General features: G+C 44.5%; 2 protein-coding genes across 6 annotated transcripts in view; both read right to left on the bottom strand.

Moving 5' to 3' along the window:
• Positions 1 to 251: 251 nt before the first annotated feature.
• eif4ebp1 (eukaryotic translation initiation factor 4E binding protein 1) lies at positions 252 to 4,315 on the bottom strand. Its single transcript, XM_048259129.1, has 3 exons — positions 3,858 to 4,315; positions 1,647 to 1,838; positions 252 to 956 (listed from the first exon to the last, which is right to left on the bottom strand). Exons 1-3 carry the CDS (start codon positions 3,991 to 3,993, stop codon positions 925 to 927), a joined length of 360 nt encoding a protein of 119 aa, XP_048115086.1. The 5' UTR covers positions 3,994 to 4,315; the 3' UTR covers positions 252 to 924.
• A 3,716-nt stretch (positions 4,316 to 8,031) lies between these two features.
• The window catches only part of ank1b (ankyrin 1, erythrocytic b), a 78,569-nt gene continuing 62,882 nt past the window's right edge, over positions 8,032 to 23,718 (bottom strand). For 3 of the 5 annotated variants that reach the window (XM_048259123.1, XM_048259125.1, XM_048259124.1), the window contains 15 exons: positions 23,460 to 23,664; positions 22,702 to 22,798; positions 21,720 to 21,948; positions 20,654 to 20,782; positions 19,392 to 19,511; positions 18,422 to 18,506; positions 16,964 to 17,038; positions 16,352 to 16,483; positions 15,858 to 16,016; positions 9,906 to 10,484; positions 9,743 to 9,812; positions 9,343 to 9,560; positions 8,948 to 9,016; positions 8,663 to 8,754; positions 8,032 to 8,266 (listed from right to left, as the gene is read on the bottom strand). In XM_048259123.1, the coding sequence (XP_048115080.1) occupies positions 8,162 to 8,266; positions 8,663 to 8,754; positions 8,948 to 9,016; positions 9,343 to 9,560; positions 9,743 to 9,812; positions 9,906 to 10,484; positions 15,858 to 16,016; positions 16,352 to 16,483; positions 16,964 to 17,038; positions 18,422 to 18,506; positions 19,392 to 19,511; positions 20,654 to 20,782; positions 21,720 to 21,948; positions 22,702 to 22,798; positions 23,460 to 23,664 (2,364 nt within the window). In that variant the 3' untranslated portion in view covers positions 8,032 to 8,161. The remainder of the gene's footprint in view (positions 8,267 to 8,662; positions 8,755 to 8,947; positions 9,017 to 9,342; positions 9,561 to 9,742; positions 9,813 to 9,905; positions 10,485 to 15,857; positions 16,017 to 16,351; positions 16,484 to 16,963; positions 17,039 to 18,421; positions 18,507 to 19,391; positions 19,512 to 20,653; positions 20,783 to 21,719; positions 21,949 to 22,701; positions 22,799 to 23,459; positions 23,665 to 23,718) is intronic. The other 2 variants (XM_048259126.1, XM_048259127.1) reach the window with 2 other exon arrangements.

Below are 23,718 nucleotides of genomic sequence, written 5' to 3'. Positions count from 1 at the left end.
AAGCATTTTTGATTAACTTACCAGTGCCTCACACATTGTTAATTGTCCTATGAAGGTCTGCTCTGCCGTTTTTTTTTTCTGGCATGGCATTGGCAAATGGTGAAGTGCATATTGTTAGTCACAGACAACTGTAACACATTAACTATTAGTTCATTTCTTCATGATGACAATCACACCCACTTCTATGGCATGTTTTAAAGGATGATGGGGGCCTTCTAGGACTGGACTAGACAGTACACAGAGGCAACAACTTCTTTCTTTGTTTTTATTTGTGTGCTTTCACTTCACTTTGTCTTTAGGGCAAGGTGTCTTTCCCAGAGTGCAGAGATTCACTGCATTTACAAAATAAAAAAGGCATATTACATTCTCATGAATGACACTGTGAAAAATGCTTTTCAACAGAACAGAAATAGATTATCATCAATACAAAAGGCATTGTTGCCCAGATGTAAGGGAGGGCCCAAAGTAAAACTTGGCCTTGTCAGGCAAAGACCTCTCTAGGAGGTGCAAGACAGCAATGGCGCTTGGGATTTGAGCTTTCTCTATAATGCTTCCTACTACCTCACAGAGCAGGTCAGACCACACAGTGTCCCTTCCTTCCATAACATTCCAGACCTCTGCTGGTTTTACACAGCAAGTGAAGAAAATGCCCTTGCAGAAGATGGCATAATGAGCATAAAGTATTTGGTGACAAAGACATGTTACCGATGGTACTGAAACGGGCCCGACACCTCTGGTGTACAGTAGAACAGTAATACAGCATTGAGGCACAGCAGTTGCGTAAACACTGGTTTTTTAAGGTGGATGAGAGAGGGTGGACACCCCCTGGCTCATGTGGTGTCTTTTGGAACAGTTATCTTCTTAATGGAAAAAAGGGGGCTCAGCAGCTGTCATCTCCCTCTTGATCTGGGGTGTCAATGCAGTTCAGATGTCCATCTCAAACTGGGCATCTTCCCCTTCAAAAGTCACAAAACAATAACATTTTCATTATATGTGTATGTTATGTGTGTGTGTGTTGTATTTACTTATTCACATAAATAATGGGAAGCCATGTGATGTCCTTACATGCATATTTGCCAGCCTTAAAGACGGTAAAATAATATGTAAGGGATCACGGCCGCCGAGGTGTCCTGTTATGCAGAATTAATGGACGAGGGCGAAAGGGAAAGAACTCCACCGAGACCATTAATTCTGTATAACAGGACACCTCAAAGACCGTTATCCTGCTTATCACCCGGCTGCCACTATATGCAACAGTCATGCCTTTATAGCACACAAAGGAAACAAGCGGTTCTGTTTAAGAAGCCGACTTGTTCAGTTTGTTGTACAATTTTCTTTGGCCCTTTAACAGCGATAGCATGGACAGTTAGCTTGTTTACAGTTGATTCCACTTTTGTGAAGCCTGGTTCCAGGCTCAACTGTTGTCCTACTATGGTTGTTATAGTTACCATTCATAAGCATTGATATGGAACGATGATTAAACTTTTTTACCAGATCTACTTCATAGGTGTCCCATTATTCAGAATTAATAGCCACCCCACCAGCCAATCAGAAACGAGTATTTCTTCTTGCAGGGTGATAAATACAGTTATAGTACCAAATGAATGCATATGAACACAGGAAACCCCGGTTCCTCTTAAATTTACCTGCTCCCTTCTCTGCAGGGGGGCTGCAGTTATTATTGAGGGTCTGCTGGTGTTTGGCTGTGTCATTGTTGGCAGTAGATACAGCGGGGCTGGTCACCCCTGGAATGTCAGGGAGGCAGCAGGGGGGTGTGCGGGCCAGAGGGGAGCTACGGCAGTCCAGGAGGAACTTCCGGTCGTAGATAATGCGGGTTCCTAAAGAAGGTTGTATGGTATGTATTTGAGCAGTGAAGGAACAGACAAGGCAATAAGGGAAAACAAGGAAGGTCTTTTTACAACTGGCAACAGGTAAATGCTGTAAATAACCATGATAAATGTTTACCCAAAATATTATGTAAACATGTGTGCAATGCACTGTTTACCCCCATAATATCTTGCCACTTCAAGCAAAGTTCAGTGCAGAAGCAATGAATTAATCTCTCACGTACACATGGGAGGCACTGAGCCAAAGTCTGCTTCAGCATGCCCCAACACGCCCAAAACAACTTGGTTTGTTCCACCTGTGAGACCTACCAAAGCTGACACTTCACACTTTGTTTCATTTTCTAACCTTGAAGTGGGAACTCAGTGTTTATTTTGTCGTTTCGCTTTTTGGGGCAAAATGAAAAAAAAAAAAAAAAAAAGAACTGTCACCTTCACACCAGCTTTAGTCGTGCTGTATCTTATCGCTGGTTAGAAAAAAGGGTGTGTGGGCAAGCAAGAGCTACAGGCCCGGTGGGAAGGGAGAGAAGGACTAGGGAGAAGAGGCCAGGAAGCTATCAGTCCTGCTATCAGAACCAGCTGAAATCCACTGACAACATTCCCATGCATGGTGGTGTATCCTTACCCCACATTCACTTTCTTCAGTGAATAAACAATGTCTGAATTTGTGCTTTGTGCACTCATTGTAGGATGCAGCCATCTATAACCATCTCCCACACATTTTTTATCCACACAAGATTAACATCTTCATTGACCACCCCCATGACTCTAGTTTAGCAATAATTTATTGCTTACAAGTTAGATGTATATTTTGAGGAACAGGAACAATGTCATTGCAGAGCAGCAAAAATGAAACTTGATTCCATAGTGACACCAATGGTATTTGCACACTAGCCTTCACATCCTCAGTCTATTGGGAGCCAACTGGTGCACAACAAACTCATATACCAAAGCTATATTTAGTATTGTATATAGGTCACGCTAAAATGTATGAAAGTAGGCTAGAACAAGTATACTTCAGTTGTCTGTGTGATTCACACCATTTTATACATGTATATATTAATAGAACACCACATGTCCTGCAAACATGTACTTAATGTTACGGTTGTTTTGCTTAAGGGAGGATGTTCTGACCAAGTGTCACATGCTTGCACGAGGACGTAGCTTCCTGCTACAGTTTAACGGACTACATGGAACTGGAAGGATTTTCCAGGAGGTGTCAGAAAGATGTTTATGATCGATTCCGACAGTAATACTAACCCAGTGATGGTTAAGTCACAGTTGGGAGATGTCCGGCTGTGGTGCAGATTAGATAACGTTATAATTGTATTAACGTACTCTTCCCTTTGCAAGTAAACAAGGTGGCATTTGTATTAAGCAAGAATGGGCCTGTTCCTTGTTTACATTAATGGTCACATGTGGTTTGAATAACAACAGCTCATACAGTGTACTGCCCGTTCAGAGCATGTTGTTGTCCCACACAGACATCATACGCCTATAACGTTTGTTTCTTACAGCTGCGTCACTTGTTTACGCTGAATAGCGCCTCGTGTTTGACACTTGCGCAGGCGTGCATAGCTAGTGACGTTTCTGCGATTTAATTCTTTCACGACGCAGGTGTTTACATCATAAAAACAGTGTATTGGCACAATTACATTTAACTACCATTTTGCACTCGATACAATAAATTAACTCTGATTATGTGAAACCAACGGCTACCAAAAGTCGACAATAACATGCTTTGGCTACCAACATGTAGCGACTGAGCTAACATTAGCCAGCAAGCTAACTTAGCACTGTTAGGCACTATGGGTTAGGCAGACTAGCATGTTAGCATTCAAGGCACAATAGCTAGAGGCAAGACAGCACCATAGGTATAAGCATTTCGACAATGCAACTATCATGACATTGGCTCGTAGACAAATACTTGCATAATTGACGAAGCTATCAGTACCTCCACTTGAAGTAGAGGTCTTATTTCTATAAGTGCATTGTTCATTTATGTTTATTTACCTCCGGGTGTTGTGCTAAACAGAGTCCCCCCAGGCGTAGTGGAGTAATCATGTGGCATGTGGGCCGCATCGTTGATGATCACCCGTCTGGTGGACGGAATGGCACGGCTGGTGGTCTTCTGACTACTCACGGACATGTCTAGAAATTGTAACGAATTCCTTACTGCAAACTGCCAAAACCTGGTACAACTGCACCCGTAATTGAATCCAGGCTGTTTGCTAACTGGAGGCTGCCACGAGAGACGTTGGATTCAGTTTAGCAAGGCCCTTTGTAGTGTTAATGAACAAATTTAGTCCTGCTGGAGGTAAGCAAGTATAAGAAAATATATCTCTAAACTACCTAACTGCTATCATGCATTCACTCATTCACTCACGCTAAATGGCCAAAACGCTTGCAGAGCACGCTTCCACTTTCACACTCCTTCACTCACACACCTCGCAGTCGCAGGAAAGGCTATTTAAAAGGAGAGATGTGATGTCGCCCCCCATGGTCACCGAAGGAATAGCAGTAGAGGGGCATTGTTTATCTATTCACGCGGTCACCATGCAGTATTTTCATCTTAGAAAAGGAGTGGGTTGGGCCTACTGTATTTCACTACGGTTGGCACCAGTTATTTAAGCTTTCATGTCTTTCCTCCATTCTCTCTCACTCTTTCTTTCTCTCCCTCTCTCTTTCTTTCTCTCTTTCTCTCACACACACACACACACACATACACCTTCTATATGTCACATCTTTCTTTATTAATTACTGTAAATGGTTTGAGCTGGTGTGCAGGGTACATGGTCTATACATATCTTCATATCAGAACGAATCTGATCAAAAGGCTTGTATACATTTTCATGTTTGTTTTTCCTCTCTTCATGACAATAAAAAAAGAAAACAAGATAGCTACAAAGCCTCTACATTCTCCATGTTATGGGCAATTTCCTCTAGTAGAACTAATATGCTTAAAGTACATCCATAACAACTCTAACAAGGGTGCATAGCATTCTAATTAAATATATTTTGTCATATATTTATACATATATTCTTTATTAAAAACATCTTTTCTGTGCATGTGCGCAGTTGCATTCCTTAGTACAGAGTAATATGATATTGCGTTAATATTGTCATTTATCCATTCTAAACGAGTATAGTTGAACTCTAGTTTTTGCAACAGTTAACATTGTACATAAACTCATATATTTTTTTAAAATACATAATTATCTCAACGTTCTTGCACACCACACCTCCCATGGTGCTTCCTAAAACACTCTGTCCTCCACCCCCTTCTGACCACACAGAGTCCTCTCTTCCCCCCCACACACACACACACACACACACATATAGTTCCATAGATCATCCTGGACTTTCGGGGCAGCATCCGTTCCATTTGAAAGCAACTTGCAAGACACACAAAAAAAATCTGTTGCACACACCATCCTTCAACTCCCAATCCAGTTCTTAGATGGGACATGATCAGACCTTGCCCAAAAGATAATCTCCTCTGAGCCTCTATGTGTGAACCGAACTTGGAGAGCTCTGGACCTTTGTCTTTCAGTTTGTTTGGATAAACTAAAACCTGAGTGAAAGAATCATTTAAAAAAAGTGCACACTAGTGACTGAGTGCTGGATGACAATGAAAAAATAGTGTGCTTTACAAGTGTATCATCCATACATAAAAAGATGCGGCTCATTCATCAGTTTGATTCATTCATTCAATAACCCAAGCATTTATCATTCAAGCTGCCATTCATGCATTCACTCAGTCCAGTCAACTGACCCTACATTCAACATCATAAATAATGACATTAAAATAAAGGCTTGATATCATTGAATGAAAAATGTCATATGATTATGTGAACCTGTTGAATTGCTACTGCACATTATCTGTGTTGTGACTGCAGTACCTCTCTCACAGGTTGCACGGAGCCCCTGGCTGTATACGCTTTCGTCTGCTGAACCATACAACACCAGTAGGTGGCGAAAGCAACTGCCCTCCTCTACAAATAGCTACTCCAGACAGAGAATTTCAGCTTTCATTACCTTGACATTAAATCATAAAACACAGCTTTGTGCTAATGAGGAGGCTACGTAGCTTTTCCCATCATAGAAATGAGCTGCTGCATATGAGATCAACGCAAAATGTTTACATAGGCCTATCCATGCTTCTGAAAACTCTCATAGGCCGAAAGGAATGCTACAGAGGTATAGGGCACAGATGTAATCATAATCTGAAACAAATTACGCAGAGCTCTGTGACCGCAGCTTTAAGATTATTGCTTTGGCGGAATATATTTCATCTGCTGTCTGTGCCTACAGGCTTTTGTCATCAAAAGGATGAATGTGTGGTAGACTGTATGAATGACAAAGTGTGTGTGTGTGAGGATCAATATTTCACATGTGCTTTGCAAGTTGTGTGTGTGTAGACATGGACATGCACATTGTGTGTGCTCATGTTACAACAGCAGGTAAAGCTGAGGGGATGACATAGTGTGTGATTTCACAGTTCAGGGGTCAGTTTTATATTAAGAACTATCACAGTGCTGTCTATCTGTCTGTGTGCCCGTCTGTCTTTCTCAAACCTACTGCTCCTGTTGTGAGAAAGAATCATAACTTCACATGATATAAACCATTTCACTACTGTGACTTTCCCTTCTGCTATGTATCTGCAACATGGCAGTGATCAATGACAGGCTACTGTTTAGATATCCATTTTGTCCTATACATGCATTTATCAAGAACCGAGCTTCATTTAAGCCAAGAGAGCTGCAGGGATACAGCTTCAATAGTATGAAGCATAGTGTCCAATCTTAACAATAGGCTCAAAATTAACCAGATCAACAAGGACTTCACATATTTTTTTCTTTGACCTTGTTGTGTAATTCTGAGAATTTGGGGCGGATCTGTGGAATACATTGGAAATGGCCTGAAATAGACTACCTGGGCTCAATGTAGCCTAGCTCTTCTGAATCTGAGGTTGTGCCTAACTAACTAATTAACTAACCAACCTTCACAGGGTAAGCATAGTCAAAGCAGTGGTGTGGTGGAGTGAGCAGGAAAACAGAATTGCTACAGGTGTGGCACAGATGGGACAGGGACAGAGAGTCACAGAGCGGGGCTGAGGAGAGAGTGTCTCTTCCCCTTTCCTTTCAAGGACCTTTGGGGCACAGCCATAGCTTTAGCACCCCCAGGCTAGCATTCAGCAGAACATGCTCTACCTGTCTCAGGGGAGGGTTAGAGCTTCCTTTTCATATATTTCTTTTATATTTGAAAAATAAAACAATATACACAAACAGTAAGAAAAACAAACAAAGGGCAAAGCAGGAGCAAAACACAAACAATACAATTTATAGTTTTCTTTACACAAAGGGAAACAGAACAAGGCTCAGTTAAATGCGGACGCACACACATGCAAGCACACTCAGACACACGCACACACACATAAACGTTTATAAAGCAGAAAAGCAGTCATTTTTTTAAGTCCTCATTCCCACACCAAAAACGTCTTGACATATAGTCACAAAAAACATGGACCAATCAGGAGAGGGTTCAGTGCCAAGCTAGAAGCGAGTACACATGCTGACAAACCAACACACACCCACACAGACGCTCTCTCTGTCTGTCTCTTTCTCTCTCTCTTACAGTATACACACACACACACACACACACACACACACACACACACACACACACACACACATAGACCATAGAGTGCATATACCACGTAGGAACAGGATAAAGGATCTGCAGGATGAGGGAGTGGGATATCAACTGGCTCAGTTTCAACTAAGTTGTTTGGTTGTCTTTCTGACTGTCAAGGAAAAAAAGAACTGTTGCTTTTTTTAGAGCAATATAGTGTTTTAAGTCTCCCTTTTGCAATGGAAATGCCTTCGGTTTGCAGTATAGGTCCATGATAACTTCAACCCCAACACAAATCCTGGGACGACCCTTTGCTTAGTACCCTTTTTTTGATAGTTTCTTTTTTCTTAGATAATGACAGGTCATAGGTCATGCACCAGCAGTCAATCATGCGTATACAGTTGACAGGAAGCACTTTTTTGTTTGCTTTTTTTGTTGTTTTTTTCCTTCACATTTTGTACAAAAATTTGCATGCCCTATACTAGTTGTGTTTTTTTTGTTGTTCTTTGTGTGTTTATCTGTTTTTTGTTATGTTTTGTTTCTTCTGTTGTTGTTAAAAATGTTACAAAACTACAGGTAGATGTCCTTTCCACATTTTCCCCCATCTCTTATGCAGTGGTAATCAATGATGGTTTCGTGGTTTTTTCGGATGTCTGTCTGTCAATAGGGGGCGCTCTTGTTGTTCACTTGGGGGGTTTTCCATCCCCTCTTCTCTTCTTCTCCACCTGTTTCGTTCTGTCTCCCAGCTGCGTGTTGGTGACTGATGGTTTGGCAGTGGATGTCCGACCCTGTGGACAGACAATTGGTTTGTAAGTCAAAAGACAATCTTTGAGATCATTGCTAAAATGACTTATTGCTATGCTATGCATCTGCTTGACTGATGATGTTATGACCAGGATGTATGGACAGTGAAGAACACAAAATGCTCATACAGTCCCGACACCCAGAAAGTTGCCTTCTGTGAGTCACTGAAATGCAACTACAACCATCCAAATCATTTTGGATGTTTTCGGGACAGCAGCGACGAGTGTTCTACTCTACTCAGGGCTCAAAGCAGTGAGGACCAGTGTTCATTGGAGCTAACGAAAGCAGATATGCTAACAGTTCTCCTCCTCTTAGCATTGTGCATAAAGGACTCTTATGTCTATTTCTACGCTTCTATGTTCTATGGTTGAGTTATATACCTTCAGGACTGTGTGTATTTGTTTCAGTGCTTTAATCTCCGCAGACTGGAATGCTTCACTGTCTGCAATTCCCTCTTCACATCCACACCCAGCTAGGAGGGAGGGAGGGAGGGAGGGAGAGGGAGGGGGCAGAGAGACAGGAGGAGGAGGGGAAAAGACTTGAGAGCGTTCAGTGTTCTGGTGAGTTCTAAAGTAAATTACTTTTAGATGTCTGCATGTTGCCTTCCGTGTTAATGTATGAGTGAACCACCTTTCTCCACTCCATTTTTCTCAAAGGGCACCTACCTTTGCAACTACATTTCCGTGTTCGTCTGTGAACTGAGGCTCCACGGGGAAATCGACACCTTCTTCTCTCTGCGAAAGCAACACAATTGTGTGAAAGGGAAACAAAATCCCATTGGTCAAAGAATACCGTGGCATCATGGGGGAAAAAAAACATGTCCTCCTATTGTGGATTTTTAATATGTTGGGGATTAGCAGTCTTCCACTGTGGGTGCTGCTATGGCAAAGAGCAGGATAGTGATAGTCTAATTGAAAGGGATCCAACTAGTTTCAAGCACATCTCTTATTGGATTATTTCCATTAAAAAAAAAGTCTCTGACTGTCTCCATTGCCGCTATGCTTTTTCACCAGAAGATAGTAATCTCCCTTTTAAGAACGTCTTTGTTGTGGCCTCACACCTTCCGCCTGTCGTGGTCCCAGGAGTGGAGCTCCCCTTGCTGGTGGTGTGAGAAGCCGAGGCCCTTCTCGAAAGGTTGCGTGCCAAGCAGACGACCTCGCAGGACCTCCGAGTGGCCCGTGTCGCACACTGGTGTCAGCAGTGCCTCCTGGGAGACACGCGATTGGCTGTGGTCGTGGGTTGATGACATCGCATAAGGCTGAAAAGCCACTGCTCAGCCTAAGGGGGTGAAGTTTCTCACAGAGACAAACAGATAGACACACAGGTAGACAAACAGGTAGACACACAGATAGACACACAGATAGACACACAGATAGATGGATAGGTAGATGACAGAGAGAGTTAGCTTGTTTAACCTTTTCACATAAGCAGGTATTACATCATCAAGATGCGACTCTGACCTGTCTCCATTGTGCTCGTTCGCCCGACTCAGTCCCGTCCTCTCATACAGCTGGGCGTAGATCTGCTGCCCTGTAATGACAGACAGCTTTTCCTCTGAACGCATCCCTAACCTTCCTCCTCCTCCTCCTCCTCCTCCTCCTCCTCTCTCTCTCTCTCCCGTACCTCCTCTCGCTGCCCCCATCATCATGCCACCGCCCGCCACCTCTGCCCTCCTGCCCTCCGACCTCTGACCCATGACCTGTCCGTTGAAGTTGACCTTGGGCACGGCGCCCGCCCCGCCGGCTCTTGCCGCCGCCGCTGCCGCCAGCTCTGCCGTGGAGCCCATCGCCACGGGGGCCTCGTGGTGGAGGTAGTGCGTGGCGGCGTTTCCGTCCTCGTCGCCATCCAACACCTCCTCCTCCTCCTCCTCTTCCTCCAGCTCCATGATGGAGCCCGAGGCGCCGCTGGCGCCCGAGCTGGGCCGGCCCAGGCTACTACAGGGCAGGCTCAGCGTGTTGCCCTCCGAGTCGTCGGCGCGGCTGCTGCCCCCCTCCAGCGACGAGTCCTCCACCGTCACGAGCGAGGGGCTGATGCCCGCCGGCCACACCTGCACATCGGACATCATCTCCAGCATGGCGTCCTCCTCGGTGGCCGCGATGGGCGCGCACTCCAGGCCGTAGTACGGCTCCACGCCCAGCGGCGAGGGCAGGCTGTACTGCAGCGAGGCCGGGGAGAGGAGCTCCTCCTGCACCAGGCCGTAACCTACAGGGGGTAGGGCCAGAGACAGATGGGGAGGGAGAGGGAGAGAGAGAGAGAGAGAGGCACAGCTAGCATCGAGCATAGGCAGGGCTAAGGGAGGTTTGTGTTTGGACGTGTAGGTGTGTGCAGTATATGGGTGTGTGTGTGGGTGTGTGGGTGGGGTGGATAACAGGGTGCAAGATGCCAGATAGGAAGTGGGTGCAATTGGTAACAGCCATTATATGTGCGTGTGTGTGTGTGTGTGTGAGTGTGTGTGTTTGTATGTGTATGTGTTTGGACATTATTGAGCAAAGGAAGAACAGCATTCAGTAGCAGCATCAAACAATTTGTATGAGTTTCCACTGTTTATTGCACACTAGTTAGTCCAAGCTAAAAGGACTGCACTTGGCATTGTGTTTTGGTCAGCTTAACCCCTCCAGGGACTGGCATGGCATGAACTACAATGAGACGCAACAATGACAAGGCCCCACTTTAATTAAACAAATCTAGATTAATCTCTATCTGATGTATTTATTGCATACTATTGATTACCACAAACGTCACTGACATCTTTTCAGATGTGTCTACTAGCCTCCATTTATAATATAGCAGCATATCTAATTATACCAAAAACACTTACAATGGAAATCAACTGGCATGTGAACAGAGATTTACATGAACATTTTACATCTCACAGAAATTGCTGCAATATATAATGGTGTTGCATTGTTGCAACCATTTAGAGATTTTCTGAGAGAAATCAAATGTTACAGGTGGTCATCATGTTGTGAGTGAAGTTTGTCAGTGACAGGGAATCCTCCTGTAAGGACACTAATTTGAGAAACACTCATGTAAAACTGCCACATGAATCATTGACAACTTTGCATTATTAAGTCATAAATTCATCTTTTAGAGATGCTTTTTAAAAATGTACTGCCCACATACCAATTGACTTCAAGTGTCTTCGGAGAAAAGTTTTTCTGTTCTTAAATGAGTTCATAGTTATTTCTTAAAATGTGTATCTTTGGTAACCAAAAGTGTGCAATATGCAGCAGATGGAGGTTATAAAAAGATGAACACACAGTCTACCATGTTTGGTATTTTGGTCTGTCTGGACCAAACAGACCTGCAGGTTTTGTAACCTAAAGTGTACAGTTGTATACACTGGTCAGTGCACAAGACCAATTGGCAAAGCTTGTCAAATATAAACATGTATTCTCCAGACCTTGATATTACTGGACTAGAGGCTGAAGTGGGATATTGCTGAAATGTTACTGCGGCATATTTTAGCCTTTTCTTCAGTGAGCCACCCACTGGACATTAGGCTGACAAGAGATTGAATCTTCTGGACTGATCTGTGTCTCATTAGCAGAGAGGAAAATCATACAAAATGAATGATCTGGGTGAACATCCCCAGCAGCTGGAAATAACAGAAAAGTATTGGCCAATTAGGAAGAAAGGGAAAAGAGTCTCTTCTTAAGTCACTAAAAAAGCTGAGAGAAAAAGTGGTTTTATTATTCTAACCATATATACACACATTCACTCACTCACACACACACACACACACACACACACACACACACACACACACACACACACACACACACACACACACACACACTGTATATTGTACATTTTCACATTTTCACCCCTGGGAGTGAGAGCATTGATTCATTCTGGAAAGCCTCATACTAAAAGTCTGGCACTTGTGTTGTGTCACGTCCCGTGTTGGTGTTTCTGCTTAGACAGGTGCAGACTCTGGAGAGGGCCTGTAATAGATCACCACCACCAGGTCTGCACCAGAACTGATCCAGGATCAGAAGTAATAGAACAGGTAGAGCAGGTAGATTTTCTATCATTGTCTTCATTCAGTCTGTTTATTGTGTTTATTGTGTCTGGTAGCCTAGGTAGATACTGGCCCGTGTTTTCTGGTGACTATACAGGACAGATACCGTTAAAAGTAAGACTTTAATGACTACTGGATTGGTAAGAGGCAAACTACTGGGAGACAAGTTGTTTGTCTGATGGCAGCAAAAGAGAGAGCCTGGAACCTAAGACATCACAGCTGTAAAATGTACTGTTTCGCCACTATCTTGTGAGAAGAAAGTTGATTACTGAACTCTCCTCCTTTTGTGTCCTTGATAGTAGCTTGTGCTGCATTCAGTATTTTTGTACCCTTCCTGTACACTTATAAAGTTAAATATACTTCGGTTTGTCTTCAGAGACCCTCTCCACAGTATCACAGAAGTGTAATGATATTTTGATCCTTGTCAGTGACTTAAAGTTTCAATGTACTTTGACGTAGTGAATTTACCCCCAAGGCTATTGATATATGCTATTTTCGTTGCAAATGCTTATTCCAGTCTTACTCAAAACTACTCTGATTAATGTTGTTAACATAACCAACAACAGTTTACACACTCATTATCGATCTAAAAATAGACTCTAGGTTCCTTTTAGATCAAACAGTCATTGTGTCTGTTTGTCTATGTCAAAATCTGCTATAGGCACTGGGCTAGTTATCTTTTATAATACTAAGCAGCATATAGTTTCATTACATCCTATACTATGTTTGGCTTGACCTAAAAAACTGTAAATTATTTTAGTCCATAATAATATTAAGTATGAAGTATTTCATAGCCACCTATCATCTGATTACACTGTATTGTAGTTCCATTTTACTTTACGTCATCAGTCTGTTTTTATTCATTAATTTTGGTCCAGGGCTTTGGGTCTATGTCTTAGTTTCTACCTAGCTCAGCTTTGGCCATTACTGGACCTGTTTGTGTGTGGGATAAGCTGGAATGATGTGGATGGGAATGAGTGACGAGCAGAGAATGGACAAAGAGAGAGAGGGTGGTGCAGGATGAATGGAATAGAACTGAGGGACCTTCACTCTACCTCTCGCTATGCAAACACACAAGTGAACAAAAGTACTGCACACACACACACACACACATTACGATTACACATGGGACAGAACAACACAACATGAAAGCAAACATGAAGTTGCAAAAAAAGACAATAAACCAAGACGTGGAGCACGAAATATCCACACATGTAGACAATTGACTTCACCACACACATACAAGTATATAGTGTGCAATTAGGAATTAGTTACACAGACACACATACACAACGTACACAAATCACACTGACTGACAAAGATACAACTTCTCTCTCGCGCTAACACACACAGACTGACACACCATATATTGTATGAGGTAGGCTGTGTTCAATTGGCAAAATTTCTCTGTGATATATCTAGATTTGATTTTATTTCAGTTTATAATAATAATATTATCGTTACTGTTTTACCATTTTCTTATATTATACCAATTTAAATATAGAAATGCTAACCACTAGATGGCACTATTTCCCAAACTTTTCGGTAAAGGTTGTACCTTACATGCTGCACAAAGCATTATGTAATCACAGCATGTAGGCAAAGTCATTTTAACAGATGAGGTCACTCAAACATAAACACCACACCAGTGACACCCAAACAGACTCACATAATATTCCTGTGATGTAACCGCAATATTATGACTATTCAGTGCCAATATTACAGCTACATTCAGTAGAATATTATGTCGCTGTTGTTAACTATGCCTAAAAGAACATCACAGTATAGAAAACCTTTGCACACTCACACACAAATTCACACACATTTACGCACATCTACACACATTAAAAAACACATAGCTCCAAACAGCATTAACTGGAGTTGTTAATATATTATTGCATGTTTAAAATAGGGACACCATACCAGTTTGCTATACACATCAGGGGTAAAAGGAGGTCTGACAGAGAAAGCATGCCATGCAATAACATCTTTTATTACAGGCTACTGTCTTTTTTTTTGCTTCTTAAATCTTTCTGCCAAGAAGAAGACAGATTTATACAAAAGCAAGCGACATGCACATGCAAATAAAGACACATCACAACATTCAGAGAGAAGAAGGAGAGAAAGAGAGGTAAAGATAGAGAGATACAGAGAGCCAAAGAGAGAGAAAGAAGGAAGGGAGGAAAGGGAGATGGCAAGGGGTTCCTCCCCCTCCACTAGCACAAACAATTCCAAAACGAGAATGAGAGGAGAGCGGAGGCCCAGAGGAGGTCAACATGAGGTCAATATGAGGTCAGAGGTCAAGGTTCGCAGAGGAGAGCTGTGAGGAGGAAGAGAAGGGCGGCTGGGCTGCGGATGACATGTTTCCATAGAAACAAAAGAGAGCGACGAAGAGAGAGGGTCAGAAAATCAAGAGGAGGATTAAAGGGAAGAGGGTGAGAAGGAAAGCATGTAAAATTCTGAGCAGAAAAGAGAGAAGAAAGAGTTGAAGACAGGAGAGAGAGAGAGAGAGAGAGAGAGAGAGAGAGAGAGAGAGAAAGAAATAGAGACAGGGAAAACTGTATGGGGGCCTAGAGTAGTTGTACCATTCTCTGAGAGAGAACACACCTTCTCCAAACAAGTTCACTCAAATGGCTACTTTAGACCCCCACATCCAAACATTCCAGCCTTCGCACACACACACACACACACACACACACACACACACACACACACACACACACTTGGGAATACAGAGATGCTTCCTTGCACTACACAAAGCCATGAACAGGATCACTGAGCAGGATGCATGGTTTCAACTGAATGCCAAGATCCACTTTTTAACATCCGACTGTGAAATGGTCTTTCAGCACCGAAGGGAATGCAATCCTTTGTTATTTTGCCTATAATTCATCCACTCCTCTCTCTCTAAAATATCAAAATGCTCGTCATCATGCACCCCCCAGCAGGCGTTAGACAGCAGTTCAATCTTAATGTTTCTTTCAAGGCTTTCATTAAATGTCTCTCTCTCTCTCTCTCTCTGTCATCGCAGGCATTACAAATGGGTTGTTGTTACTTTGAAACATACTCATGTATGTAAATGCGGGAGAAATTTCACATTCGTCACGATTCTCAAACATGCTCTGACTCCCCTGTTTTCATTCCCTTCTGGTCAAAAAGACAAGCAGCCCTCTTAAGCATGAATGCACAGAGGACCTCCATCTCTTGATCAAAATGAATGTAAACATATTATGTGTAGGTTCCAGCAGGTCACAGGCGACCTGACAGTGACCAAATCCTATTAGAAGTAGAATTCGTCTTTTTCAAAAAGTGTTGTTCTATAGAAATTAGAATGATCCTTTATTAGTCTTGAACAGAATGGTAATTTGGGGGTCTGACCAATATGAGAACTGTGTTCTCTATGCCAGAAATCACGTTTGAGGGAACTAACATAAAGTCTGAAGTCCTAAAAATATCCTAGCACAGAGTGTCTTCTAAAAACCAAATCTAGCACTGCTAGGATGAAGTATGTAGCATAGTGATGGAGCCAGATGGCGTCCATTCTTTCTTACCATTGATCACGCTGGGGGAGAGGAGGGAGGAGTCGCGGTCAGTCAGCCGACTTGCTCCCTCCTCCATGCACTCAGGGATGGCCTGTGGAGCCTGCATCTCCAGGGTCTTCACAATGTCCATCCGGTCAATGTTTTTCAGAGCGCCATAGAGGTTCTCCACTGGGACAGAGAGGATGAGAATAGGGAGAGAGTTTAGACGAGATGAAATGCTTGTGTCCACTATTCCCTTAAGTGAAATAGAGACCTTGGAATTGATCCTGAAAGACTCACAGACCAGCCAGGTAATCATTTTAAGAGATTATTAGATAGAGAACATGTAAAGTAAAGCAAAGGAATGGGCATGATCTGTTGTCCAGCAGAGGGCAGAGTTGAGCTATCTCCTTGTGTAGTCCAGATAAAAGCAGGTGTGTGGGTGTGTATATATGTGTGTGTATGTGTGTGTGTGTGTGTGTGTGTGTGTGTGTGTGTGGGTGGGTGGAGGAAGGGCTGCTCACTCTTGGCTCTCTTGCCCTCGCGGCTGGCCCATAGGCTGAGCAGCACTGAGCTCTGATCCAGCAGGGAGTTGGGGTTCTCCACCCGGATCCGGTTGATGTCATCCACCCCGAACTGCAACTCACGAGCCAGCTCTGTGAACCAGAGAGAGAGAGAGGTGAGGGACAAAAGGAGACAAGAGCTTTCTGACCTATTGAGACAAACACTATACATTCGTTACAGAATGTGCTGTAACACAAAATGTAGCATTTGCACTAAAGTGGCATATGGTCTGCACTTGCTAGTCATGATGCTTTAATAGGGAATTCTCGGCCACAATTTGCCTTCAAGTAGCATAGAACTCGCAAAAATTTTATCTGTTACCCAGACACAATCTGCCAATAATGGCTGCTTAAAAAACACAGAACCACCCATTAAGCTACAGTGTTAAGTGTTCCTAGCTTCTTGATAGACCCATGCAAGTCTTTTGAATTGATTGGATCTTTTAAAGGCTCTCACGGAGCCAGTAAAGACCAAAAAGACTCCTTAGGGCCCAGCCAGTCCATCCCACTCTGTCCTGCCATCCTGTCCCTCTTTAATGATTGTCTCTGTGTGCTGCAGTGTGGGCCACAGACCTGCCCAGTTGAGTCCCAGCTGCTCTGCTATGATGGAGACCTTCAGCTCGGTCCTCTCCATGGCATTCACAGCGGCTGAGGGACACAGGGCACCCCTCAGTACAGCAAGTACAGATTTTAAAATGACCATTACAATACCAAGTATTAATGATGCAAAATAACCAAAACGGAAAGAAAAAAACATAATCAAACAAACATATTCAAATAGGAAAAAAGTTCTACATCCAAATGATCAGCTAGATGTTTTATTTTTATATCGTTGCATGACTTATACAGACTTTATAGTTGCAGTAATAGAAGTGTCAGTGCAGAATTACAGTGTTCTCATGTTCTCAAAGAACTGGTGCACAGTGAGATTACATTTACTGTGATTTGTGAGTGAAATTAGGACAGAAACAGAGCTTTTAAGAAAAGGGATCTAAGTAGTGTTTCTCTTGTAGTTCGTGGATTGTGAGGGTTTGGAGAGCAGAGAGACCTAGACCAAACCACTCGAGCTACCAATCACCGTAGATCCCGAACTCTACAATACCACAGAGTGTCCCAGTGCTTAAGAAGGTTCCATAACTCACCAACTGGACAACTGCAGGACAACTCAATCCAACTTACCATACCGTACAATTCAGACACCTGCAAAGTCCCTGACAGTCTCAGTATACTACGAGCTGGAGCTGAGTAACATGCCCTGGATGTTTCTTTTCAGAACCCTGAGTCCTGGACCTCCAGAGCCCCCTTTCCCTTCTCCCCACCCCCCAGACCTCTGGATCCCCTTCCCCAGGTTTATCTGCTCTCCAGTGGGCATGTTAAGCAGACCCTGCCCCCCGTGCAAGACTCAGCTTATATCTCATCTCATTCATCCAGCCTGTGGAGCTTGCCATGCTGAGAGGGGTTTCCACTGTGGTTGTTATTGGAAGGGAGTGGGGGTGGGTGGGGGTAAGTAACCATTTGCATTAGAACAGTCAGCACCATGCACTGCATTACAGGGCATTCAGTCAGTGAGCTTCAGTCAGTGACCCTTCAAAAAGACAAATGGCCTTTATCGAGACCCAGTGATTTACTTTTTTTTTTTTTTTTTTTTTTTTTTGTGGTAAGTCGTGGATGGCTAATATCACATCTGAGCACGTCAACAGCGCCAGGTGAGGGACCGTGGCACTGCGGAGTAGTGCAGGGGGGAGGGGAGGGCGGCGTAGGGCCAGTGCTTAGCATCCAAGGCTCAGTGTGTGCCATGCATTAGAGGAGAAACCTCCCCCAACCATACCCACCCCACCACCACCACCACCCAAGGGAAGGAAGGGGGCAGGAGGGGGAAGAAATAGAGCTGAAGGTGCAGCATTCACAGGTTCCTGCCCCCCGCCCTACCCCCAGCGCCTCCACCCTACACCCTCCACCTCCACCCAGCTCTGGGGCAGAGAGGGGAGAGGAGAGGTGTGTTGTGGCGGCGCCCTGGCGCCCGTGTCTTACCCAGGCCTGGCTCGCTCAGCGCGCTGTAGCGCTCCCGCAGGGCAAGAGGGGTCAAAGTTCGCCGGCGTTCCTCGCTGCCCACCACCTGGACCGCAAACCACGAGACACAGTCAGACCAAATGTTCTACACAGGAGAAAACAAGCCCTCTGAGGAGGTCCCTGATAAATACTTTACTGTTAACCTCGTAATGAACATGTATTCATTTTGAACACTTACTGTATATATTTTTACTATATGCTTTGTTTGTCTGTTTATCTATCAAAGTAATGGCTCCAACAAGCAATAGTTTTTTTTGTGTCAGAGGAAGTAATTTGCTCATTGAAAAGAATCTGACATGAAAATGTAGGACAACCTTGAACAACATTCTTATCTGATTGAGGAAACTAACTACAATTCTTGCGTCTTTTCAGTGGAGTGAACTCTGATTAAAGTGTGTAGTTGAAAATAGGACACTGAACACATTTACTCAGAAGTGTGCTTCTGTGGGCAGACGAGTCTGTTGTTCTGATACACAGGAGACTTTCAGATGACAATAGTGTAGGAGTGATTGGTAGCGAACATCCCAACTGTTTTCATAATAGAAGAGGAGACATATTGAGGGCCCTAATCACAAAGCTCAGCTGGGCTGATACTAAAGTGGTGTCAGTGGCACTCAATGACAAAATTGCTACAAAGTGTCCTCTCGAAAATCACAGCAGAATCAGCAAGACGTTGTGCGTGTGCTCACTTGATAGCGAAATGGTTTATAAACGACTTGGCGTGACAGATTGCGAGTACACTAAATTAACTCCCCACAGGCTACAGAAGAGTCTGTGTGTGTGCAGAAGCAACTTAGCACGTAATGTGTGTGTGTTTGTGTGTGTGTGTGTGTGTGTGTGTGTGCGTGTGTGTGTGCTTCTGTGTTTATGTCTGTGTGCAATTTTTGGCATGACTAGGGGGGAGGGAGGTAAGAGACAGCTGGGCCAGTACCTTGATGGCAGGTGGCATGGTGATGTTGAGGTTACAAAGGACATGCTGAGTGTCCTCATATTTGGTGGACTTGCGCAGGAAGGACAGAAACCCAGTGGCTTCCTTGTTACTGTCTCTCACCTAAAGTGTGGAGGGATGTGTGAAGGGAGAGGGGGATGGGAAGAGTGTGGCACCATTAGGAGAAAAAAGATGGACAGAAAGGAGTGTTGGGAAGAAAGGTGGAGTTCAGAAATGGTGAATTTGATTTTGGGAAGAGATGGATAAGAGCACATCGGAACAGGAGAAGGGAACAAAAAACGAGGAACAGAATATTCCAGAAGAAAACTCGGGTGGTGGTGGGGGTTGTGGAAGAAGTTGGAGAGAGAGACACCAGAGGGAGAGACAAAAAGAGGGAGAGGAAGAAAAAAAAAAAAACACAGAGAAGAAGAGGATTAGCGATGGGGCACTCGTGTGAGCGCCACATACAGAAACACAGCAGGGCAGCGAAGGGATGGAAGCAGTCCATAGGCAGGCGAGAGAGAGAGAGAGATTTACCTGCACTGTTTACCTGGGCGTCTGTGAGATCAAACAGTTAGAGTGTGACCCCCGTGAGAGAGAGAGAGAGAGACAGTGAGACAGACATATAGACAGGCAGGCAGAAAGACAGGCAGGCAAGGCCAGAAGGTGAGAGCGAAACAGCAGCATGCACACGTTTGGGGACTGGACGACCCGTTTACCGGCTTACAGAGAGCTCGGGGCAGACGGTCAGTCCGCCATCCATACGCGCCAACAGCAGAGGACGACAACCACACAAGAACAGCAAGACTATTTGGTCAGAGGGGGTTGGCTTGGACGGACACAGAGATACGACAGCCATGGTACACGAACACGTACACGTACACGTACACACACACAGGTGGAACACACACACAAAGAGAAACAGACAGCAAGAACCAGATACAGGGAGAGAAAGACAGAGAGAGAGAGTGTGTGTGTCTGTTTGTGTGTGTGTGTGAGCGAGGGGAGTTGACTAACAGCTTTGAATGAACTGTGTGGGCCGATGGTTGGACACCATCCTAAAAATGTCGCATCAGATGGAGTGTGATTTAAATAGAACACAATGTGTTCGCACAATGATGGGAATATTGTGGTACAAGGATCGCAAGAATAAAGTTAAACAACATATATGCAGTTGGACAGAAAAGTTGAACAGTCATACAGAGCACTGGATGTGAGACAGTTACACAGAGACAGGTAGACAGACAGAAGGTAAGAATGCAGACCTTGACAGAGACGGGCAGTCGGTTGTCTCTGAAGGCCTGGAAACTGAAGCTGCGAGGCTGTTGAGTAGCCTTTCGTATGGGCACCAGGTTCCCAGAACATTCTAGATGCAGTGCCATGCCCTCCATCACCTGCAAAGAGAAAGAGGGATGAAGGAGAGAGGAAAGAAAGAAAAGATGAGTAGGAGAGAGAAGAGAGTGAGAGAAGCAGAGAGACATAGAGGGGAGGGGAGAGGAGAAGAGAAGGAGAGGCAAACGAGTGGAGAGGTGGATTACAAAAAGGAGGAGTGGGAGAGGAAAGAGTGAGTCACATCTAGCACAGATGCACTTAGTCAAGCACAGCCTCTCACGCCGCCACCAACAGCTGGCAAACAAGGACGACATGTGAACCAAAACACACAAGGCTTATGCACACATCACCACAGACTGTGACACTGCGGCAGACTCCAACACTAACTCAGCCACACACCAGACACACTCACTTACCTTCATGTTACTGTACACTATTTGGATCAGTAACTAGCACAGCAGCTGTTATTCCTAACTTCATTTCACTAGAACTCTGGGACACTCCATGTGTTTGTCCTTTCACTGATTCTAATCGAATGATGCGGTTGGCTGTGATGATTTTTGTACATGCGCCTTTGTCCTCTTTTTGTAATTATGTTTACATTGGTCGGTCTGTTTGCCTATGACCCTTGTGTAGACGTCCTTGTGTGTTTATGTGTGTGTAGAAAAGTGTGCAAGTGTGTGTGACTTAATGCTTTTGTGTATGGAGCCTGTGCAAGAAGGCCTACAGTGTGCACGCCGCGGCGTGTGTGTGTGTGTGTGTGTGTGTGTGTGTGTGTGTGTGTCCTGACCATGTATTACTTCTACCTGTGCAGGCGATTTCATTACTCAGGTGATCTACCTGGCTGAGGAGCTGTGGCAGTTAGAATCGGCTGATATAGTGAACGATTGGAACAAATATGTGGGAGGACTTTTACTTTCTGAAGCCGGACTTTTAGACCTATGTGCATGTGTATGCGTATGTGTGTGAGAGAGTGTGTCCGCACTCCCCCAGGCTGACCTCGATGTCGCGGCTGCGGGCCACTTCGCTGAAGTTCTCGTGAAGCTCCAGAGTCTTGTCCATCTTGTCGTCGGTCATGCAGTAGCAGCGTAGGCGGCCCTCGCGCGCCTCGTTCATCTTGGCGAACACCACAAACTTTGCCATGTAGGGCACGGACATCAGCTCGCGGTACAGCAGGTTGGCAAAGGTGACGGCCTCTGCCGTCCGAGGGCAGTCGGCCAGCCAGAATCTGCAGGGGTGGGACACATGGAGTTGGGTTCAGCTGCTTATGAGTTTTTGGATGTGTGAGTGATTTTTTTTTTTTTTTTGGGGGGTGGTTACTTTTCTATGTGTTAATGTGTTTTTGTTTTTGGAGTTGATAGAGAGAGAGAGAGAGAGAGAGAGAGTGTGTGTGTGTGTGTGTGTGTGTGTGTGTGTGTGTGTGTGTGTGTGTGTGTGTGTGTGCGCATGTCTGTATGAGCATATCTGGGCATGCATTTCAGATTTTGTGTGTGTGTGTGTGTGTGTATGTGTGTGTGTGTGTGTGTGTGTGTGTGTGTGTGTGTGTGTGTGTGTGTGTGTGTGTGTGTGTGTGTGTGTGTGTGTGTGTGTGATTGTCTGTATGAAGCATATCTGGGCATGCATTTCAGATTTTTATTGTGTGTGTGTGTGTGTGTGTATGTGTGTGTGTGTGTGTGTGTGTGTATGTATGTGTGTGTGTGTGTGTGTGTGTGTGTGTGTGTGTGTGTGTGTATGTGTGCGCATGTCTGTATGAGCATATCTGGGCATGCATTTCAGATTTTGTGTGTGTGTGTGTGTGTGTATGTATGTGTGTGTGTGTGTGTGTGTGTGTGTGTGTGTGTGTGTGTGTGTGTGTGTGTGTGTGTGAGTGTGTGTGTGTGTGTATGTGTGCATTTGTGTGCACGCAAGCTACAGTTTGGTTGAGTGGGTGTAAAATGAACATGCATGAGTTATGCCCTGTGTGTGTGTGTGTGTGGCTCACCTAGCGGACACGTTGGTGGTGAAGCTGGCACAGTTGTTGGAGTACATGAGCTTGGTGGTGCCTGTGATGTCCTCCCACTGGGCAGGGGCTGTTCCACCTGCGGGGGGTAAAGGATGGGGGGGGGGGGTTGAATCATATTCACACACACAACCACAATCACACTCGCCCTCAGTCAACTTACCACATACATATTCACACACACAACCACGATCACACTCGCCCTCAGTCAACTAACTGAACACAAACACAATACGGTCTCTTTAACCATTTCTGTGGTTTATAGTATGGTTTATATATAGTATGCTATAAAACATGCATATCTGGTATTCATTCATCTATAATAATTTGCCTTCTTAATCAAATGCTGAGGTTTCAGTTCATTTGGCACATCAAAATATGATACATAAAATATGAGGTTATAAAAGGCGAACTGTAATGACGTCAGTCAATAAAATGTTAATTACAGAGAGCGGCTGCTGAGGTGGTTTGAGACACATATCTTTTGTAGTGTAAACCAAAGATTCTAGAACAGAGCTAGAATCTTTGGTGTAAACGCTAAGGCATCCTGATGTGTCCTGATGCGTCCTGGGAGTTCTAATGAATGTGACGTTGGCACAAGTAGTCAGCGTTGTCTCTGGCTGTACACTTGGGATACATGTGTAAATAGCGATGTGTCTTGGCTGACCGATTATGATCGGATCACCCAAGATGCGCTGTAAATACAAATATAAACAGGCCCAAAAAGAAATGGGGCATACCAATGACGCTGCAGAGGAGGCGCAGGCTGGTGGTGTCCCCTTCACCGGCATCCCGTGGACTCTCCCTCCAGGATGGGGGCAGAGGGACCCTCAGGCCAATGGGGCGGTGGAACTTGCGTCTCCGCGGCTCCACCGTCACCACAGGGCTGAAGGTCGCCTGGTTGCCCAACTGCCTGGTTACTAGCTCGTCAGGGATTGGCTGAGCCTGGAGGAGGGGCGGGAACAGCAGAAGCAGGAGGAAGAGGAAGACATTGACCAT

The sequence above is a fragment of the Alosa alosa genome, chromosome 12 (assembly GCF_017589495.1).
Source record: "Alosa alosa isolate M-15738 ecotype Scorff River chromosome 12, AALO_Geno_1.1, whole genome shotgun sequence".
NCBI classification, from domain to species: domain Eukaryota; kingdom Metazoa; phylum Chordata; class Actinopteri; order Clupeiformes; family Clupeidae; genus Alosa; species Alosa alosa.
Note: the sequence above shows the minus strand (reverse complement) of the source record. Positions and strands in the feature narration are given on the sequence as shown.

What these genes read in the sequence shown, in the direction of transcription:
- eif4ebp1 (XM_048259129.1), bottom strand. Translation starts at nt 3,993, where the DNA reads ATGTCCGTGAGTAGTCAGAAGACCACCAGCCGTGCCATTCCGTCCACC. An exon ending in GTTTAGCACAACACCCGGAG is followed by an intron (nt 1,839 to 3,857) that starts GTAAATAAACAT and finishes AACCTTCTTTAG; the next exon opens with GAACCCGCATTATCTACGAC. An exon ending in CCCTGCAGAGAAGGGAGCAG is followed by an intron (nt 957 to 1,646) that starts GTAAATTTAAGA and finishes TGACTTTTGAAG; the next exon opens with GGGAAGATGCCCAGTTTGAG.